We start from the raw sequence: 23,635 nt of genomic DNA on the forward strand, positions 1-23,635 counted from the left end.
CAAGACAACTCGTGTAAATAAACAAGTTCTAATTCAATACTTAATGTTATAAAAAATTAACTAAGTGTTTGTATCTCAAGTGGTTGATGTGTTTGATTTGCAAGTTGACATAGGTTTGATTTTTATCAACAACAATTATTTTTGATATTTATTAAAATACATGAGCAAAACAGTAATTTCGAATAAAATGTTTCCCCATATTTATTAAAATATATGGACAAAACAGTAATGTTAGGTCACACACACTGTAGAGGGGGTGAATACAGTGTATAGTACACTCAAATCGAACTTTAAGAACTTAAGTAACAGAAAACAAACTTTATTGAAACAATAAACTCTGTTACAGTATGGAACTATTACCTCTCAGTGATGAACAAATATCACGAGAGCTGCTAGGGTTACAATGAATAATCTTCTCTAATAATGATAACACTTATAGTGTAAACCCTATGTCTGTGTTTATATACTACACAGTTATAAGATAATCGCTAATTGATATGAAATATAATTCTGCTTCCTAAAATATATCAATCAGATATCTTTTCTTCCAAGTATTCCATTCTTTACAGAATTCCTTCTTCATGCATATCTCTTCTTATGTTTATCTTGATCTTCTTTCCTTTAATCAGCTACTGTCCTTATCTGATCGTCCTTCAACACTTAAGTTCTGATATCTATCTTCTGATGATTATCTCCTGATAACATAAGTACTGATATCCTTAAGTCCTGACTTCCAGTATAAGTACTGATCAACAGTTAAGTACTGATTTATCCTGTTCAAGTAAGATCTGAAAGCTAAACATAAAACATATTAGCCATGACATTATCAAATATATCTAACAATCTCTCCCAACTTGTAAATTAACATAATATACAAGTTTAACAGATATTTGATGATGTCAAAAACATTAAGTACAAACGCATGAGAATTAGACTAGATAACTACAACTTACAGTCCTTAAAGCTTTTACCAATTTCAACTTTTGATAACAACTTCAGTCTGTATAAATATTAGAATTTAAGCAGTTATAGATCTTCGACTTGGCTTCATCATTTTCTGATCTCTCTGATGTCAGGAGTTGTTCTGAGATAGTTCTTCAACAAACATTTCTCAGCATATCTGAGTTCATCAATCATTCTCCTTTTGACATCTTTAAGCTCTGCAGTATCTTCACCAGTTTGAAAGATTGCAGCTCTGAGATCATTGATCTTTGCTTTTCTCAACTCCTGATCTAGTCTTATGACATAAGCTTTGTCAGACTCTAGATTGAATTCAAGTCCCTTAATACCAAGATATGTTCTGATCTGTGCAGTATTAGGCTTCATATTAACAATATCACCATTGTGATCTCTGTACTTTGGAACATATATGTTGTCAGACTTAACAGAATAAAGCCTTTTCTGTCTCTGAATCTGTTCTTTTAAGTAGTTTGCAGCAGTCCCTGTTATTCTGTCATCCACTTGAAGTAAGAAAAGTACATGCTCCAATTCTTTAAAATACTTTAATGAAATGGCATTTTGTCTTATATGATAAACCCTACCATCTGTCATGAAATACAAAATGATGTATTCTTTCAAGTAGGTATGGTAAACCATCTATACAGATTCCAGTTGATTCAATCTCTCAGGAGTTGCTCCAATACCTGGTTCACTCAAGGAAGTTGGATCATTGGTAGTGTTGTGTACTCTTCTTTCATCAGCACTTCCCAATCCAGTTTTATCTCTAGCTTCCTTTTCGGTAACTACTCTTGCTTCAAAACCACTTGCAATAGTCTTCAAAGATTGAGTCTGTTTTACTTTAGTGAATCCTGGTAGGAGTTTCTTTGATCTATTTTCTGATATCAAGTTAACTTGAGCTATGTCAGAGGTTATTTGCTTCTTCTGAATATCAGAACTTACAATTTCTTGACTCTGAACAACTTGAGCCATGTCAGAGGTTGTTTTAAGAACTTTTCTTGAAGTCAGAGCAAGATCATCCTTTTCATCAGTAATTTCTTCTTCCTCAGGAGGTACATAAACCTTGATAGGTTCACCAAACTTTTCTTTACCCTTGGATCTTGGATCTATCTGTGGTTGTGATCTAGCCAATATTGCTTCAGTATGTGTCCTTTCTTTGATCACAATGCCTTTGAGTTTTGGAAGTGATTTTTTACCAGAAGCTTCAGATTTAGATGTGACTTTCTCTGATTTAAGTCTGGCTTCTTCTTCCTTTAAACTTTCCAAGTCCATTCCTGGATTTTCTTGAAGAAATAACTGTCTTGACATTTCCTCATCAAGATCTAGAAGTTCATCAGAACTTATCCTTTTACCAGCAGCAGAACTTATTCTTTTCCCAGTATCAGAACTTGTCCTGTGACTAGCTTATCTTGATGTAAACCTTCTACCTTGACTATGACCGCTACCCATTCCAGAGTATCCTTGATCATCATTTCCATCATCCTTTCCTTGCAGTGTCTTGTTAGTTTTGCATTTGGACTTAATTACCTTTTCCCCCTTTTTGGCATCAGCAGGTAGTAAAAGAGAGATAAGTAATTCCACTGAGGATTGGATTTTAGTAAGTTGCGATTGCTGTGAAGCTTGATTTGTCAGAATTTCATCAATCTGAGCTTGTTGTTTCTCTTGAGTTTTCTCAATATAAGCAATCCTGTCAATGGTAGATTGAAAGAACTTTTTCTTATCAATTTTCCAAACTTGTTCCTGTTTGATAAAGTTCTCCTGAATCTTGTGTAGCTCTGCATGAGTAGTTGAATGAAGACCTTGTAGATGTTTAGTACTCAATGCAGTGACTCTAAGCTGGGTTTGAAAATCATCAGAATTTAATATTTCATCAGCTTTAGTCAAGTGCTCAGCAAGATGTTTTTCAGTTGGAACACATGAAACTGAGTTCCATTCCTTAGTCCACTCCTGACCTGCAGGAGTTTCACTCCAAGGTACTGGTGCTTCCCCGGTAACAAACTTCTTTACCAGTTCAGACTTAGGAAGAGTCTGTTGAGGAGTATGTCCTGAAGGACCTGCTTCATCAGCATCTACAGTTGGAGCAGCATCACCAGTATCTCCAGCATTTGCAGCATCAGAACTTAAAGAATCAGTATCTTCTGATAAGACAACAGTGTGAGTAGCAATGGAGGCTTCAGCATCCTCTAATTGCTGATCTGATACTAAGTTCTGATCAACAGCCATATCCTGATGCTCATCTAAAGTCTGATTATCAGCATCTTGATGCAGAGAAAGTGTTGTTGATAACTCTGGAGTTTGAACAGCATCAGTAACAGGTGTTGTGGAAGGATTATTTGCTGTTGGAGCTTCTAAGAGAAATACTTCAGACACAACCAAGTGTTGAACATCAATATCAGCACTTGTGCCTGGATCAACAAGAGACACAGATGGTGAGTTAGCCTTGTCAGATACAGCTTCCTGAGATGGAGTTGATGGAAAAGAAGTGACTGGAGCAAATTCCTTGTCTTGTGAGATCAGAGATTCCTGATCCCCTTCCTTAGCTGCTTCCTCTTCATCATCTGAAACTGGCCTTTGTGCCCTCTGTTTCTTGTACTTCCTTGTTGATTTGGATTCCTTGGGAGTTTCAGGAACTGTCATTCGTCTAAGCCTCTTGAGAAGCCTAGAACCCTCAATTTCAGAATCCTTCTGAGAAATCTCTTTCTCAGCTTCAGTTACAACAGGTTCTCTAGCAGGAACCGGTTCCTCAGAATCATATTCATCTCTCAATGCAATCATCCTTCTCTTTTGAGGTGTTTGAGGAACATTCTTTGTCCTCTTTGGCTTGGAAGATGAATATTTCACAGTAGGTGCTGAAGATGAAGGTTGAGCAGTCTGTGAAGTGGAGAGATAGGATTTGAGATATGTTCTGAGGGTAGGTTGAGTAGAATGAGAGGTAGGTACTGAGGTTGATGGATTTTGGGTGTTTGGAGTTGGTTGGACATCAGAGTAAACATATATTTATAAGTATCAGGATCAGCATTTACTAGGATCTGTTTTACAGACTGAGGAATCTGTAATGGTCTAACCACTTTTTTCTTAGTATCAGCATTTACCAGGTCATTAAAGTATCATTTTGCAACCTTAAAAGGTGGGGTTTGGGTGCTGACTAAATGAGGTTCATCAGTACAATAAGTGTAAATAAGTTTACAGAATCTAGCAAAATAAACAACATCTCGATCCTCTGTCATCCTATCCCCAATAAAACCAATTAAAGCAGTTGCAAAATCAAAATGAGTTTGATTGATAATTGCATACCCGATGTGCTGACTCATAATTGGAATAGCATCAAAATTCGAACATTTGTTCCCAAAAGCTTTGGTGATGCAATCAAAGAAGAAACTCCATTCTCTTTTGATATTAGCCCGTTTCAACTGTCCAAGTTTCGTCAGACTCTTTTCATATCCCAATTCAGCCATTAACTCCCGAAGGGCTGAGTCCTCTGGAATTGAGAAAGTACAATCTTCTGGAAGATGTAAAGCCTCCTGCATACTGTACCAGGAGTGACTACAAAGGATGAATCACCCACTTGGAAGATAATACTGGGAGTTCCACGTTGACCACCATCATCAAAAAGTCCAGTCCTCCAAAACCTCAGAACTTGTTGGCTTGAAAAGAATTCAGGCTGTGTTAGCATTGCTTCTAATGAGTGTTGCATTTTGAGTAAAACAAGCAGTCTACACAGCTTCAGCCCAGAAATAGGTTGGAAGCTTTGCTTCTTCAAGCATTGTACGTGCAGCTTCAATGAGAGTTCTATTCTTCCTTTCAACAACTCCATTTTGCTGTGGAGTTCCAGGAGCAGAAAATTCCTGCTTTATTCCATGGCTTTTGCAGAACTCTTCCATTATCAAATTCTTGAACTCAGTGCCATTATCACTCCTTAAAACTTTCACAGAATCTTTGACCATTTTATCCAGATGTTTGATATAATCAATCAAGATTGATGTAATTTCACTTTTTGTATGCAAGAAATACACCCATGTGTATCTGGTGAACTCATCCACTATGACCAACGCATACTTCTTCTTTGCAATAGACATGACATTTACTGGACCAAATAGATCAACATGTAGTAGATGATAAGGCTCAAGAATTGATGATTCAGTCTTGCTCTTGAATGAAGATTTTCTTTGTTTGGCTTTCTGACATGAATCACAAAGACCATCAGGTGCAAATACTGTGTTTGGCAATCCTCTCACAAGATCTTTCTTGACCAGTTCATTTATATTGTTGAAATTTAAATGAGAGAGTTTCTTATGCCAATTCCAGCTTTCTTCAACTGATTCTCTACTCATCAGACAGATTGCAGAACCATCAGTACTTGTTGAAAGCTTAGCTTCATAAATGTTACCACGCCTGTATCCTTTCAGAACAACTTTGCCTTTAGATTTGCTCACAATTTCACAGTGTTCTTCAAAGAAATCAACATGATAACCTCTGTCACAGATTTGGCTTATACTCAGTAGGTTGTGTTTAAGTCCCGAGACCAGAGCTACTTGTTTAATTATGACATTTCCAAGATTGATATTGCCATATCCCAATGTTTTTTCAATGTTGCCATCTCCATAAGAAACACTTGGGCCAGCTTTCTCCACAAAGTCTGATAGCAGGGCCTTATTTCCAGTCATATGTCCTGAACATCCACTGTCCAGAACTAGAATATTTTTCCTATTGCCCTGCAATCACAAAGACCACTAATTATTAGTTTTAAGGACCCAGACTTGCTTGGATCCTTTGGCCTTATTAAGTTTGTTAACATTTGCAGCGGATTTAGCATCAGAGTTTATGTTAACATTTTTCTTATCAGAACTTACACTATCAGACTTTGAATCAGAATTTATACTAGAAGGAACAATGGAAACTTTCTTCAAAGAAGGTTTTATTTGATAATAATCATAGTACAAGCTATGATATTCCTTACAAGTATAAATGGAATGCCATAAACTATCACAATGAAAACAAGGATTTTGTGATTTGTATCTAACAGACTGACTCTTAACTCCTGACTTTGAAGGTAAGGAGTTAATATTCTAATTCTTCCTGCAAAAAGAAGCCAGATAGTACAATCATAACTCAAAAAAATAGAAGTTGACTTTGTTTTCCAAGAACAAAGCGGTCGGCCCCTTTGCTTTCAAAGAAGAAAAATTTGCAAACTCCAAGCTCCACTTCATAATCAAATCCAATGTAATTATGTAAGCTTCCCTATGATTAGATAAATATATCCTAGGAGTTTAAGCTTCTAATTCCCTGTAAATCTCTTCCAATAAATCAAGGAAGGAGATGGTGAATAGTAATTTCTTGAAACTAATTTTTGTGTTCTTCATTTCTTTGAAAGATCAAGCTTGTAGAAGGTTAGATCAAGGCTCCTTAAGGCCTCCTAGCTACTTATCACTCACCAAGAAAGGTAAAACCTCATACCCTAGCTTTACTTTTGAGTATTTAGGAGTGGTTTTGATTGATATAGTTTATGAGAAGCATGATTCTTGTTTGTTTAAAGTTTGGTTGGATTTGTAGTGATTGTGGTTTCTGAATCTTGGTTATTGGTTAATGAATCTTAAGTATAGTTAGTAGCTCATGTTTGTGATTGAATGAGTTAGAAAATCTTGAGGTTATGGACTGATATGGTGAGGTTTAGATGAAGTTTGGTTATATTGATGGTTATGAGTTGGTTTGTGGTTAATTGGAGTGGTATAAATATTGGTAATCGCGTAAACATAGCCGTCGTAATGCCCATTTTTATTCAACTGCTTGTTCTTAGTATTCGGGACAGAAAGCTCACTGCCCAATCTGTAACTTTGCAATGTTTAGCTAGATCATGTCGTAAGCTTCATTTTGATATGTGGTTCGCTTGGATTCGATGTACGGTTTAGGAGAAACGACCGTTTTAAGTAACGGTGTTTTGGGAATGAACCATTACCCCTCGCCTTACTTTGAAACCTTGGTTTAGGTCCTTAAATGACTAATTGGAGTATGAAACAATTATGTAAGATTAAAGTATTCACGAAAGATTCGCCTTAAAAAGTTAAACGGTTAATTTTATATAAATGGTGGAGCCGAGGGTACTCGAGCGACTTATGTGAATCGTTAAGCGCAAAAGCGAACGTTAGGGTCCAATTGGTTAAAGTCTAGTTTCTTAAGAGACCGTTGTTTAATTCCAACTTATATGTTGTTTATAGTTTACCAGACTCGCCCCAAGCCTTTTACCACCCCCAGTCGCTCCGGCAAGTTTTCTACCCGTACAACTGTTATTGTGATGTATATATGTATATGCATTATCTTTTGATAAGTGCATGATTGTTATTAGCAAATCTTGTGATATATTGGAGCATGTTGATATGATATATATGCATGCCTGTTTCGTAATCTTGATATCTTGTTATCGATTCAATTTTTTATAAATTGCGTAATACTTATGCTAGAGATAGGCATTATCTGTGTATACAATTGCGGAAGCTGGAAGTGAACAGATGCAGAAGGAAAGAGAGAAGAAATGAATAAAAAGGAAAAGCATAAGCATGGGTGGAGGTTCCGCGGGAGGGAACTTCCCAAATAGGTTTACCCGAGGAGCAGTGTCCCTCCCAGGGAGGAGTGCTGGGTTTAGGTGACCGATGAGTGTGAATGTGAGCCAGAGCGGGCAGAAATCAGGAGTGTCCCATTCCAACCAGTCTTGTCCCCCTTTACCAGCATGTAACATTTGTGGAAGGATGTATTCAGGGGAGTGTAAAAGGAAGCCAATAACCTGCTTTAAGTGTGGTCGACAGGGTCACTATTCTAACAAGTGTACTTCGCAACCCCCCAGTGTCAGCCCGACCACCATCTGTTATCAGTGTGGAAGACCAGGCCACATGAGGAGGGAATGCCCAGGGAACAAACCAGCAGCCTCAGGAGCAAGCAGGGCTTCCTCTAATAATCCACCTACTGTGAGGACTTTCAACATGACAGTTCAAGATGCTATGAAAGACTCAGATGTGATAGCAGGTACCCTTTCTTTAAATTCAGTCAGTGCAAATGTTTTATTTGATTCGGGAGCAATTAAATCTTTTATATCGAGGGACTTTGCACATAAATTTAGACTTAAGGCTGAACCCTTGTTAGAACCCTTACAAGTAGAAATATCCAACTATGAAGTTATCCCTGTTAACCAGATTCACCCGGCCTGTGAGTTAGGCATAGGGGAACAATCTTTTAGTGTTGATTTAATTCCTTTTAAATTAGGGGAATTTGACGTAATTTTGGGAATGGACTAGAAATCTAGCAATGATGCTCAGATAGACTTTAAAGGGAAGAAAGTTAAGTTGAATATCCCAGGGGAGAAAGGCGTCATATTTAGAGGGAAGAGACAGACGCAGAAATTTTTGACCATGGCCCAGGCCAATAAGATGCTACGAAAAGGAAATGAGGCTTACCTAGCCTATTTGGTGGACACGCAAAAGGAGGTGCCCCACTTGCAAGACATTCCGGTAGTCGACGAATTTGAAGATGTATTCCCAGAAGACCTTCCGGGATTACCACTCGAGAGAGTGATTGAATTTGATATTGAGTTGGCCCCAGGGACGGCGCCAGTTTCAAAGGCACCTTACAGGTTAGCCCCGTTAGAAATGAAGAAATTGGCTGCCCAATTACAGAAACTTTTGGATAAGGGTATGATAAGACCAAGTGTGTCTCCGTGGGGAGAACCGGTATTATTTGTTAAGAAGAAAGATGGGAGCATGAGGCTATGCATCGACTACCGAGAGTTGAACAAGCTAACCATAAAGAACAGGTACCCGTTATCTAGAATAGATGATCTGTTCGACCAGCTAAAGGATGCCGTTTACTTTTCGAAGGTTGACCTGGGAACTAGATAATACCAACTAAAGATTAAACCTGAAGACATTTCAAAGACTGCGTTCCGTACCAGGTATGGGAACTATGAGTTCTTGGTAATGTCCTTTAGATTAACCAACGCCCCAGCGGCTTTCATGGATTTAATGAATAGAGTATTCAAGAAGTATTTGGACAAATGTGTGATAGTTTTTATTGATGATATTTTAATCTACTCAAGGACCGAGGCAGAACATGCAGAGCATTTGAGGATGGCTCTAGGAATACTCAGAGAAGAACAGTTGTATGCCAAATTCTCGAAGTGTGATTTCTGGCGGAATGAAGTGCAGTTTTTAGGACATGTGATCAATAAGGAAGGAGTATTGGTCGACCCCTCCAAAATAGAGGCGGTCTTAAATTGGGAAAGGCCAACCACACCCACAGTGGTAAGGAGTTTCATAGGATTGGCAGGCTACTATCATAGATTTGTACAGGATTTTGTGAAGATCGCAGCCCCTTTAACACGACTTACTCGTAAGACAGAGAACTTTGAATGGATAGAGAAATGCGAGAACAACTTTCAAGAATTGAAGAAAAGATTGGTAATGGCCTCGGTGTTGGCGTTGCTAGACGGAAAAAAAGATTCTGTGATATATAGTGACGCGTCGCACAAAGGATTAGGGTGTGTGCTTATGCAGCATGGTAAAGTGATCACGTATGCGTTGAGACAACTGAATGAATACGAGATTAGATATCCTACTCATGACGTTGAGCTCGTGGCAATAGTTTTTGCCTTAAAGATTTGGAGGCATTACTTATATGGAGAGAAGTGCGAGATTTTCACAGACCATAAGAGCCTCAAGTACATATTCACGCAGAAAGAGCTCAACATGCGCCAGAGAATATGGTTAGAGCTAATCAAGGACTATGATTGTGAGATTCTCTATCATCCAGGGAAAGCCAATGTGGTGGCTGACGGCCTTAGTAGGAAGGAATGACTCAAAATGATAATGTATTCAGAGGAATTGATAAGGGATTTCGAGAAAATGGAAATAGAAGTCAAGGAACCAGAGCCGGAACTGAAAAGCTGTTTGAGATCGCGATGCAACCAGAGTTATTGGAAAAGATCATATTGTGCCAAGAAAAAGTGATGAATGAAGGCAGAGAGTCAATGACTGGAGAAGAGATCCATACCGAGAGAGATGATAAGGGGATAATGAGGTAATTCTACAGGATTTGGGTTCCGAATGTTCAAGAGTTTAAAGACGAGATTTTGGATGAAAGCCATAGTTCAAGGTATTCCATTCACCCAGGGAGCACCAAGATGTATTGGGATTTAAAGTTTACTAGATTTGAGGGGGTTTCTTGGGCTCACAGGATATTACCGAAAGTTTGTGAAGGGTTATGGTATTATTAGTCGACCGTTAACCGCACTTTTAAAAAAAGGATAGTATCAATGGGGCAAAGAAGCCGTGATGGCTTTTATTCAGCTTAAGCAAGCTACGGCTACAACTCCCGTGTTAGCAATGCCTGACTTCTATAAAAAATTTGTAGTTGAAACAGACGCAAGTGAATATGGTATAGGAGCAGTACTTATGCAAGAAGAACACCCGATTGCTTATCTTAACAAGTCCCTAGGTTCTAAACAAGCTGCCATGTCTACATATGAGAAAGAGATGTTTGTAATTGTCACTGCCGTACATAAATGGCGTCATTACCTTAATCTTTCACACTTCATCATTCAGACAGATCATCAGGATTTAAAATATTTTCTCACGCAGAAAATCACCTCACTTATGCAGCAAAAGTGGCTCATGAAATTATTGGGACTAAGTTATGATATCCAATACAAAAAAGGTGTTGACAACCGAGCAGTAGATGGTCTTTCTAGAGCTGCTGTAGTACCACCAGCTGAATTTAAAGCTATAACTGTAGTTGGGGTCCCTATATGGGTGGAAGGATTACAAACAAGTGTAGCTGACGATTCGGAGGCTTTAGAGTTCTTATTACAGGCCACAAAACCAGTGTTCAGACCTCAAAATTGCTATTTCCAACAAGGTGTGTTAATGTATAAAGGAAGGATTTATATTGGGGCAAAAGGAAGCTGGAGGGAAAATGTTTTAAACGAGCTCCACAATTCTGGCCAGGGAGGTCATTCGGGTATAGAGAATACTTATGCAAGAGTTTCTCAACTATTTTTTTGGCCAAATATGAGAAGGGACATCAAACAATTTGTGCAAGAGTGAAATACATGCCAAAAGAATAAAGCAGAAAGTGTTCCATATCCGGGTTTACTACAGCCACTTGAAATCCCTTCACAAGTTTGGTCAAATGTGTCACTAGATTTCATTGAAGGGTTGCCGAAATCAGAGGGGAAAACTACTATACTAGTAGTGGTGGACCGATTAAGTAAGTATGCACATTTCTTGTCTATGTCTCACCCTTTTACTGCAAAAGATGTGGCAAAAATATATTTTGACAATGTGATCAAGCTTCATGGGATGCCACAAGTATTTGTAAGTGATCGTGACAAGATATTAATTTCTTCCTTTTGGCAAGAGTTATTCACACTCATGGGTACACAGCTGGCAATGTCCACAGCCTATCATCCTCAATCTGATGGTCAAACCGAATGCATCAATAGATGTTTAGAGACATACCTTCGATGTGCTGTTAGTGAATGGCCACACACCTGGAATAAATGGTTATCATTGGCTGAATGGTGGTATAATACCACTAAGCATAATGCTATCAACATGTCACCTTTTGAAGCTCTGTATGGCTATTCCCCAAGATTGTTACCTACGCCTTATTATTCTCGATGCAAGGTCACAGCAGTGGGTGAATACTTGAGGCAACAACAAGGAGTTGTTCAAATCCTGAAAGATAATATGGTGAGAGCTCAACACCGCATGAAGCAATACCAAGATCAAAGAAGGAGTGAACGAACATTTGAAGAAGGAGAATGGGTATATTTGAGAATTCAACCATACAGACAAACATCTGTAGCCGCTAGACGGAATTTGAAATTATCGCCCAAATATTACGGACCTTTCCCAATTGTGAAAAAGTTGGAATGGTGGCTTATCAATTGAGGTTGCCCCCAACTTCAAAAGTGCATCCTGTTTTTCATGTATCACTGCTTAAGAAGAAACTGGGCCATAAATCCGTTCCTATAACTGAGCTTCCTGAATTGGGAGATGAGGGCCAGTTCTTGATTGAGCCTGTTGCAATCTTAAATAGGAGGATGGTGAAGAAAAAGAATGTAGCTGTGCCTCAGGTATTGATAAGATGGTCAAACAATCCGGATACTGATGCAATATGGGAGGATTGTGCATCTATACATAGCAGATTTCCAAATTGTCTTCCTTGTGGTCAAGGAAATTCTATTGTTGCAAAAGCCCAAACTGACTCTGGGCCTATTCGCCGATAACCCGACAAGGAAATGGATTTTCAGCAGAGGGGAAAAATGGATCAGAATGGACGTGGGATAATGGAGAGTATCCAATAGTGAGATTAGTTATAAGTATAGTATCTTACTTTATAAAGGAGGAGAGATGTTTCGGTTACTTGTCTAAACATTGAATGTAAACTTCTATCTGTTTTATTTTCTTATCTGGCACCTTAGGCTGATTTCTCTTCTTTTGATTATTATTGTTGTTACTGTTGTGCTAGTTGTGACTGAGAAGTAACTCATTCGCAACAAATTGTTGTTAATCGTATAGGTTTTATTTGGATTTAGTTGTTGGTTTACTGGGTTCTAGATTATATTTTGGGGTTGGTTTTAGGTTTTACAATATTAGTGCAAAATAGATCTCTGTTCAAATCCTTATTAAAATCAAAGGTCGCTGCTGGTCAAGTGCAGTTCCCTTAAATTCTCAGAACACGATATATTTACCAAGGGACTTCAATCCTTCCTAATTATGTCTCAGCGTAAATTCTTCTCCTGTTTCGACTGTGGGGGTGTGCCAATAGCAACTTATTAGAGTTTTTTGTACCTTCTGGAGTTCTCCAAATATATTAAGTCTTGATTTCCATATTGGGCTGTGTTCAAGACATTGTGATAAATTAATCCCAGTGAACACAAGTGATTCAACCAAAGAAACAACCACTTAAAGAGAACTGGAGATTAGTATTAGTCCGGAAACTGAAGAATATAGACTAGTCACTAACAAGTATTTCTTCTGCATGTATGTGTAAATATTAGGACCTCACATTAAATATCAATGTTATGTCACCAAACATTGAATATGCATGCACCAACAGATAAAAATCTTGCAAAAATCAAACTGAATCCGCCATTTTGCATAATGAGAAGCTCTTTCCAAAGGCATGTGGATTTAATACATAAAAGGTGTGGAATAATTGTCCTTACTGTTCTTGCTGAGCGAGTGCCTGTATACAGATAACTTTACCTGTGAAGTATGTCAATTTTTTTTCAAATCTATGAGGGTGGCTTAAGCTGTTTCAATAGATATCGGAGCAATATAACTACTCTACAAAGATGCATCTTTTTAAGGCAGCTCAAGATAGGGCCCACTTCAATCAATGTCCGTCACATGTGATTTTATGAATAATTTTGTATACAATTTTGTGGATCTAACATTTTTCATCTATAATACTGCATTCGCTTGCTTGAGACAGCCCTCAAATGATTGTAAAAGTTGGAGCATTTAAAATAAAATAATAGAACTTGAAGTTCTAGTTCGGTGGAAGATAAAACATTATATGGGTTGCACTGCAGAACCTGTTGCAATTGATAGAAAAAATAGACTACTTATCTTGATTAATAGTTTGTCGCGACGTAGGAAGAACCACTGTCTTAAAAGACAATTCCGCGCTACCCCGGTGTAGTAGAATCACAGCGATCGTCCTCCAGGATTAATACGGCTTGACTAATTGTGTGCACTCACAATTGGTGAATGAAGATCAGAAATTTTTCCCAAAACTAGATATTTATACATATAGATAAGGAAGAGGGAAAATATTAGGATCATATTTTGTGATGGTGTGCTGAGAGGTTATAAATAAACACCCACAGAAGGAGAAACTGAAAATAATTAAGAGAAGGAAAAATGAAAGATTTTTCTCTTAGATCTTCCAACAATAAAATGCATAAACCCTTTGAATTTTCAACAATCCCCCACAAGTTCAAAGGTGTGAAGTAAAGAGAATAATAATAGTTTTGGGCAACTATAATACAAGTGCATAAATGCTAATGTCTTGCAACTTGAATTAACAATTAGTGATTACAAGCTAAGATCTCTTTCTTGTTCAGAGAACCTATGTCTTGAACTTAACAAGGAGTAAGAGATCGATCGCAAATATCACACAAATGTATCATAAAATTCTGAAACTCTGTGAATAAATAGGACGTCTTATATTGGCCTTACATCGTCTACCTGGATACTCATAGGTGCTCTAAAGAATCGACCCAATCAATTCTTATGGGAAGCTGCCATACTTCCACACCTAAGTAGGTGAATCCCATCAAGTGGGAGCTACAACACACCACCAAACATATGGATATGGGTTCATTAAGAGCCCTTTTTGCTCATCCTTATTTTCAAATATAGTAAGCACTTTCACAACAAATACTAGAGATGGATTAAAATTAATTAAAGAGTGCTTCTGATTACATATAATATTATCCTTTGAAGTCATTTATGATTAGGAATGTATTACATATAATTCAATCCATGGGCTTCAATCCCATCTCTCTTGATGTTTCCAAAACTAGTTTTCTACACAGGCCTTTCGTTAGCGGATCCGCAATGTTTCTTTCTGACTTTACAAAGTCCAATGATATCACTCCATTTGACAATAAGTCCCTGACTGCCTTATATCTTAACAGAATATGTCGTTTCTTTCCCTTAAAATCATGGTTTCTTGCATTATCGATAGCGGCTCGTGAATCGCAATGCATAGCCACTGATGCAACTGGTTTTCCCCATAACGGAATATCCGCAAGCAAAGTTCTCAACCATTCTGCTTCTTGACCGGCTAATTCAAGAGAATAAACTCAGATTCCATGGTAGACATAGCTGTGCAAGATTGCTTACTAGATTTCCAAGATACCGCTCCTCCCCTAATGGTGAATACATATCCACCAGTTGAATTGATTTCATCATTGTCAAATACCCAGTTGGCATCACAATATCCCTCTAGGATAGCTGGAAAACTAGAAAAATGCAATCCCTAGTCCATTTTACCTTTGAGGTACTTAAACAAACGTCTTAGAGCATCCTAATGATCTCTGTTTGGGTTATGAGTCTACCTATTTAATCGACTTACAACATAGACAATATTGGGCCTTGTATAATTCATAAGGAACATAACACTTCCAGTGATTTTTACAGGTTCACCTTTATTTTTGTTCAAGTGAAAGCTTGGGTCGTAAGGAGTCCTCACGGCATTAACATCAAAGTAGCCAAACCTTTTAAGAATCTTATCCACATAATGAGACTGACTTAAACAAATTCTATTTGGAGTTCTTTTGATTTTTACTCCCAGAATTATATCAGCCTCTCCCATATCTTTCATTTCGAATTTTGATTTAAGAAAATTCTTTGTCTCATTTATATGATCCAAATCAGTCCCAAGAATTAGCATATCATCAACATATAGGCAAATTATAACACAACCACTAGAATCATATTTAGAATAGACACAAGAGTCACCCTCATTGTCACCCTCATTCACACGAAAGCCATTTTCCATCACAATTTTTTCAAATTTAATATGCCGTTGAATGGATGATTGTTTGAGACCATATATAGATTTTGTTAAGTTTGAGACCATATATAGATTTTGTTAACTTACAAACCTTATTTCCTGGTCTAAGGTAATCGAGACCTTCAAGTATTTTCATGTATATTTTCTCCTCTAGATCTCCATTTTACGTCCATTTGATGCACAATAAGATTATTTATACATGCAAGAGCCATTAAAGTTCTAATTGTAGCAATTTTAGTAACAGGAGAATACGTATTAAAATAATCGATACCTCTTTTTTGAGTGAAACCCTGGACAACAAGTCTGGCCTTATATTTATCAATGGATCCATCAGGCTTTAGTTTTTTCTTGAAGACCCATTTAGAACCAACAGGTTTGCACCCTCTAGGAAAATTAGTCACTTCCCATGTATCAATGGATCTAGTCAAGTTCATTGTTGATAGCCTCTTTCCAGAAGATTGTATCAATGGATCTAATCGCTTCTTCGTAACTCTTTGGATCATCTTCTAAAATGAAAGTACAGACAAAATTAGAATTAATCAATTCAGGTTGCGCAAGGAATGCAGTATTGAAATCAGGACCAAAATTATTTTCCTTTCGTGGCATTTTACTCCTCCTAGGCTCCTCTAAATGATTTTCAATGTTTTTATTGAAAGATGACTCATTCAATACAGGAAATGAGCTGGTAGTTGGAGTAAAATAACCAGGTCTTAACGGAAAAATATTCTCAAAGAATTCAACATCCCTTTATTCAACGATGTTGCCTCCTACATAAGAGTTGTAGTACTGTTATTTGTATAACCAACAAAGATTGAATCAACGGTTTTAGGCCTTATTCCGTCTCTCTTAAAACTCGGTATTCCAACCTTGGCCAAACACCCCCACACTTTCAATTTTGTTAAATCTAATGGTTTTCTCTTCTAAATTTGATATGGAGTTTTATCTAGTTTTTTATGGGGCACACGGTTTAAAATATGACAAGCAGAAAGAATAGTGTAACATCCGGAAAATATCGTGTAATTATTTGTATCAATATATGAATATTATGTGAATATTATATGAATTTTTGGTGAATTATCTGATGTTTGATAATAATATTTGGATGTTTGTATGTAATAAAATGTGAGTATGTTAATTTTAATATGTCCAGAATAAAATATAGATAATTAAGGTTTTTTTTTGGTAATTTTTGGAGTGTTAGATGATTTTATAATGATTTATGAATTATTAATTATTTTCTGAATAATTATAAAATTATTTTATAAAGCCGGGAATCGTCCGACATCAACCGTTTTTACGTTTTTATAACCCGAAACTCTTCCGAAAACTCCTTCCTAACCTAATCTGGTAATTCCGGACATTTTCCGTTTTTTGACTTTTTCGATCCGGATTACGGTTTGACCCGTGCGCGGCCTAGCGCAAAATTTTTGATACGACAATCATTTCGGTAAATCAACGAAACCCGTATTTTCAAAAGACGAGATATTATTACATTATTTTTGTATAGAGTGTTTTATAAAAAGCCCGGTTGGGATAATTATCCAAAACTGATATCAAATCGGATCGTTATTACAGTTACTTAGCGGCTAATCAACTAATTTAACGATCCAAAACGATCCAGAACGAACCAATATTCCATAAATATAAATTGCATATTTCATATTTTATTTTATTCGTTTATTCATTTATAACCAGTAAAAATATAGTATTTACAGAGAAAAACCCTTAAAAACGATATGTACCCGAGAATCAAACGCATGAACGAGGACGTTACCGAACTCCGATTCAAGCGTGCAACATATCAAAACAAAACTCTCGAAAAACTCTACCTTAATCCACCATCTGTTTTTGCCCAGAATTCAAGGTATGTTTCTAATTTAATTATTTAAATTCGAATTATTTCTGAATTAAAATAGGAATTTTTGTTCTTGATGTTGTTTGTATGATTTGATGCCATATCATGTAGATAATTTTCTCCTGATCAATTTGGTATATTATGTGTAAAAAACCGAGTTCAATAACATATCCAAATGATGGTTTGATTCTCGAATTTGTAAATTAGGGTTTATGAACTATGAATGTTCTTAATTGATTTTTAGGCGTTTCTTTGTTAAAGGTTATTAGATCGAATTGATTACACCAACTTGTAGATCGTCCAAAAATAAGTCGATTGGTATATATGTGGGTAAGAGAGGGTTCCTGGAAGGTGTTCGCCGGAAAAACGAACGTGGCGGCGTCGGAAAATTCGACGAGATTTTCCGGCCAAACCACGTATCGTTTGGTCGATTTGATTTTGCAGATACGCTTCTGGAAGTTAGGGGAATGATTCCAGTTATTTTAGCTTATTTCTGGGTGGTTTTTACATTTGCTGGAAAAGCTCGGTGGCCGCCGTTAATGGCGGCCGGTCACCGAAGCGGTGAAGGGGGAAGACGACGGGGAAAATTACAGTTTAGTACCCCGAAGTTTCCCTGATTTGCATATTTAATGTTTTGGTTTTAAAATCTATAAAATTTAGATTTTTGTTTATAAAAATTCAAAAATCAGATTTGTGTTTAAAATTTTGCAGAAATGATATTTTTATAATTTTAAAAATCAGAAAAGTATTTATCTATTTATTTTAAATTCAGAAAAATTATTTTAATTATTTATTTATTTATTCAAAAACAAATCGAAATTATTTTATTAATTAATTTAATTAGTTTTTAATTATTTTAATTAATCGATTAATTTATTATTAATTTATTAATTAATTTAATTAATTATTAATAAATTTTACTTGATTTAATAATTAGATTTAATTATTTAAAATTGATTTAAAAATTTAGAAAAATAGTTCCGAGTCTTAAAATATTATTTTAAATTATTTCCAAGACTCGATAATTATTATAAAATTATTTTAAAGTCATATTCGAGTATTCGAACCCTATTATTTAATTATTAAATGATTCAGAGACCGTTTTAATTCCGAAAAATGTTCAAAAATTTATAATAAATCAACCGTTCATCCGTTTAATACGAAACGAACGCCTCTAGACTCAGAAAAATATTCTGCTTCTATTAAAAATATTTTTGAGACCTAAATTCTTTTGTATCAAAGGGGTGTTTGTTTTAGGAATCATTCTGAGTCAATAATTGATCAATAAAATATTCTTTTTGACCCGATTTCAACTCTAAACATATTGAGACATATCTTTTGACGATTCAACTTATGTGCTACATGAATTACGTGATTATGTGTTATGTGGATAATATAATTACCTGTCCTATGTGTATGTATTATGTAAATAATGAGTCAACATGTCTTTTGAACTTTATCTGAATGAGATGTGATTCTTATATATTATTATCGGGCGGGTAGACGATAAGGATAAGTGTATAGACTAGTCAATTATATATTGTCAGTTCATTGAATAGTATTATTTGTGATAGATGCACATAGTGCGAGACGTTCAAAGCCAGATAAAGATTGTAGAAGTAAAGCCTGATTGGGTGTAATACTGAAACAAGTGGATTCAGAATAAAGATAAACCTAAGAGGGTAAATGATAAGAAAGGTCAAGTAGCCCGTCAAGGGTAATACAGATGCGACGGGACTAAGTGATATGTCAGCTAGTTAAAGATCGGAGGATTATCAATTGAGGCAAGTATTCTTGATTTTCTTTAAATACTGCAAGTATTCTTGATTTTCTTTTAAATACTGCAAGTATTCCCGAACTTTCTTTTAAATACTGCAAGTATTCCTAACCTTTCTCCTAAAATACTGCAAATATTTATTCGCTCATATTCTAAGTTTAGAATAGTTAACTGTTTTATATTTCGCTGCAATTACTCTTATTATGCCAGTTCTTTTCATTATTGTTCCTATAATTCGATTGCTCTCTTGAGCAAATACCCATTCGTTCGGGTTATTTGCGAACCCTAATTTGGGATGTTTTGAAATCGAAATGATTTGATATCAAAATACTCTACGGGCTGGACGGTTACTATTAGGACCAGTGACAAGCTGGATCCTATGGGTCAGGGATGAACCGGACCCTTTAGGCCATAGTCCCCTGGGTGCCCCATATGTTGGTTGGGTCTATGCAGTTGGGTATAGATCCGCACTATCTCCTGACTGATCAGCAGGTTATAGTGCATACGTTAGTTCCTAGTGTCCAGTCTAATTTATTGTTGATCGTCATTAACGGCATTCCTTTCCGAGTAATTCATAATTACAAACTCACACAAAGATTTAATTCAAAAGGATGAAATATTGAAATGATTAATGTCCTTTACGGAGAAATGTGATTTATGATTAAAGGCCAATGAGGGCCGATGTTTTGTTCGCTCAACTATTTAAATATGTAAAGACGTTTTTTTTAAAATCATACAACAATCGATTCCAGGAATTTTCTGATCTGATATCTGGAAACCCTTTATGATACTTGCTGGGCATTTTTGGCTCACTCTTGCTTTGTGAACTCTTATTTCTTTCAGTATCAAATGAGGGCAAGGTGAATAGCGTTTAGTAGACAGCAAAAGTGGTGAGATTCCAGCAGAAGAAATATGGAGATGTTGGAGTGATCAATACAAGAAAATTAGTAATGAGGTAATGAAGTTGTATTTAGACAATGTAAATTATAGAAGGTTAGATTCTTGTTTCATACTATAACCTGTAAGCGATCTTGAACATGAGGGGTTATCTGTATATTATTGTGATATACAGGTTTTTATTATTATTTTAAGTTGTGTAGTGACACCCAATCCTGACCCCGGATTTGGGGGTGTTACAAATAACCTCCCCCACATATTACTGGGAAGTCCAGAACTGATAAGCACGGTATTTATCATATTTTTAAGGTTATATTATTTCTTTCTGCAATTCATTTCTGCTCTGGTGTATACGGAGCAATCACTTTATCAATTATACCATTCTGTTCATAAAAGGTTTTTAAGGTATTTGAGTCATACTCTCCGCCTCTATCACTTCGAAGCCTTTTTATTTTCTTGTCCGGTTGGTTCTCCACCTCAGCTTTGTACGGGATGAATATTCCTTCGGCTTCATCTTTTGACCTGAGAAGATAAACCATTGTGTAAAGAGAGAAATCATCAACAAAAGTGATATAATACCTTTTTCCACCTCTAGTCTCATGATTTTTTAAATCTCCCAAGTCACTATGGATAAGCTCTAATAATTGTGTTTGTCTGTTTATTGATTTGAATGGTTTTTTTTTTTTTTGCAAATTTAGCTTCAACACATACTTCACATTATGAAATTTCAGATTTCGGGAAGTTTGGGATTAGACTTTAATGTTTTAACCTTTTAATGGAAGCAACACTAATGTGACCTAACCTAGCGTGCCACAAATCAATCGACTCAGTTATGTAAGCAGAAGAAGTACTAGCATTTTTATTTACAGCTTCATTGATAGCATCAAGAGTAAACAACCCCCCATTACAAAATCCTTTCCTGAAAAATCCCCATTTTGAGTAATTATAAGTCTATCAGAATCAAAGGATAGTTTCAGACCAGCCTTCATGAGTAAACTACCATAGATTAAATTTCGACGCATTTCAGGCATATGTAAAACATTAATGAGAGTGAGAGATTTTCCTGAAGTAAGTTTGAGGATAATTTTTCCTTTTGCCTGGACAGCTGCACTAGCAGAGTTGCCCATAAAAACATTCTCACCATTAACTCTTTCATAAGACGCAAACATGTTCTTGCTGGTGCACACATGTCTAGTCGCTCCGGTGTCAACGATCCATTCTGCAGTATTTCCGATCAGATTTGCCTCTAACACAACAACAATAATGTTTTCTAGAGTTTTGACAAGACTTGCTTGATTATGACCACCATTCTTCTTGTTCCTGCAGGCTTTGGATTTATGGCCTTGCTTTCCCACATTCATGACAATTACCTTTGAATTTGTACTTCTGAATTTTTCCTTGTGGTCTGAATGAGTTGCTTCTGTTTGATCCTTTCCCTTTGTTATTGTACCTGTCAAAATTATTATAGGATTTCGGTTCCACCAAATTAGCTTTAGAGGTAATAAGAAAAATAGAAATCCTCTTATCTTTAATACGATTCTCTTCCTCGATTTTCAGGTGACTTATGAGCTCATCTAAAGTCAGGTCTCTCTTCTTATGCATAAGCTGATTTATGAACTCCTTCGAGGAAGGGGTAATTTTTCAATCAGAACAATTGCCAAAGTACAGTCGTAAATAGAAAGTCCTTCAGTTGCCATGGAAGAACATAAATTTTCATACTCATGAATTTGATCAATGATGGTTTTATCATCCTCAACCTGAAAGTTTAACCATTTACTAACACAATATCTCTTTATTCCAGCATCATCATTTCCATATTTTCTTTCTAATGCATCCCAAATATCCTTAGCATGATTAAAACTCATGTAAATATCCAACAAAGAATTTGACATATAATGTAATACATGCCTTTACAAGTCTTATCATCTTTGTTAAATTTATATTCAAAGGCAATTTTTTTATGTTCATTTATAGGAAAATTGATATCCTCAATCACATATGCAACATCAATCTGCTCTAAATAAAATTTCATCCTAACAGCCCAACGTTTATAATTTTTACCATCTAAAGGCTCTAACCTAGACATGTCAGGAATAGTGAATTTACGAGCCATAATCGTCTTTTAGATTGTTACAATTGATAGAAAAAAAGACTACCTATCTTGATTAATAGTTTGCCGCAATGTGGGAAGAACCACGGTCCTAAAAGACGATCTTGCGCTACCCCGGTGTAGTAGAATCACAGCGATTGTCCTCCAGGATTAGCACGACTTCACTAATTGTGTGCACTCACAATTGGTGAATGGAGATCAGAAAATTTGCCCAAAACTAGATATTTATATATATAGATAAAGAAGAGGGAAAATATCAGGATCATATTTTGTGATGATGTGCTGAGAGGTTATAAATAAACACCCACAGAAGGAGAAACAAAAAATAATTAAGAAAAGGAAAAATGAAAGGTTTTTCTCTTAGATCTTCCAACAATATAATGCATAAACCCTTTGAATTTCCAACAGAACCTAGTGGCAGAGAGCAGATAACTCCGCTTGTAAAAGTATAATTCAGTGTCCTAAACGTGACTGCATGAGTAATTTATCTCTCAAACTAATTGCAAATCAACAATATGGATTACGATCAAGGGTGATAGGGGATAAAATTATCCTTAATTACATCATTAATGTTATATTAATTACATTAAGGATCACAAGGCCCATTAAAGAAGGCCATGTATATGACATTTAGACCAAGAAGTTTAACACAATGATCAGGCCCAAGAAGGTTAACACATTGATCAGGCCTGATGGAACAAAGAAGGCCCAAAACCCTGAATATTAATTAATTTTGTAATTAATTAATAAGGGATAAATTAGCTGATGAATAAAGTCCAAATAAGGACATAATTCCTTAGAGATTGGCCTCCATAAAATCTCATAGGATAAGGAATCAGTTTCCTACTTCCTAGGACTTTAAAGTCCATTCTAACTATGAGACTTGTCCACCAAGTCTCCTAACCCTAGTCCAATTCAAGGACTCCCAACATCTATATAAGGGGCCTCACCCCACAAATCAGGACTATATTTTTTTGACTTGATCCTTGGCAATCAGCAAGGTACGTAGACATCTTGGTAAAGGCAGATTGAGTCACGAAATACTAGAGCAGTCAAATTGAGCCTGGAAGCTCACAAACCCTAGTAGTAAATACATCAATTAGTATACCCTAGTTTTCTATCCATATTATTTGGCGTCGTCTGTGGGAAAATATAACAACAACCATGGTGAGAACACGGAGCGGGAACAACGCCCCCGAAGGAACACCAGCTGGGACAATCCAACCAATCTCATCAATAGTGGAGATACCCCCGCATTGGACTTATGCCGCCACCCAAGGAGGAACCCAGATAGGGACAACTGGGCTTCAGCCACAAGGGACAAATCCCCCGGGTCCTCAAGGAATGAATTCCCAATTTCAGCAGCTACATGCACCTGTGAATCCTAGACCCGTGGGGTATGAGTATTCCACTATTGTGACCACTAACCCCCTTATGGGATGCCCCCATACCCCAAGGTTGGAGG

The 23,635-nt window shown here is 36.4% G+C and overlaps 1 protein-coding gene across 13 annotated transcripts; it reads right to left on the bottom strand.

The window, feature by feature from the left end:
* Positions 1–304: 304 nt before the first annotated feature.
* Positions 305–22,695, bottom strand: LOC141664494 (uncharacterized). Of its 13 annotated transcripts, XR_012552033.1 has the most exons (5): positions 20,481–22,692; positions 15,803–16,037; positions 11,560–13,744; positions 11,457–11,488; positions 305–695 (listed from the first exon to the last, which is right to left on the bottom strand). XR_012552033.1 is itself a non-coding variant. In XM_074470476.1 (4 exons), the coding sequence occupies exon 4, from the start codon at positions 3,730–3,732 to the stop codon at positions 2,362–2,364; it is 1,371 nt and encodes a 456-aa protein (XP_074326577.1). In that variant the 5' UTR covers positions 3,733–13,744; positions 15,803–16,037; positions 20,481–21,510; positions 22,217–22,695; the 3' UTR covers positions 305–2,361. The 13 variants fall into 13 exon arrangements, 9 of the variants coding, with proteins under 9 accessions (XP_074326577.1, XP_074326574.1, XP_074326551.1 ...); XR_012552032.1 differs by having other exon boundaries at positions 11,457–13,744; XM_074470476.1 differs by having other exon boundaries at positions 305–13,744; positions 20,481–21,510; positions 22,217–22,695.
* Positions 22,696–23,635: the final 940 nt, after the last annotated feature.

This window comes from Apium graveolens, chromosome 1 (assembly GCF_009905375.1).
Source record: "Apium graveolens cultivar Ventura chromosome 1, ASM990537v1, whole genome shotgun sequence".
Lineage (NCBI taxonomy): Eukaryota > Viridiplantae > Streptophyta > Magnoliopsida > Apiales > Apiaceae > Apium > Apium graveolens.

Coding starts and splice junctions, on each gene's coding strand:
- LOC141664494 (XM_074470476.1), bottom strand. CDS start 3,732: ATGATTGCATTGAGAGATGAATATGATTCTGAGGAACCGGTTCCTGCT.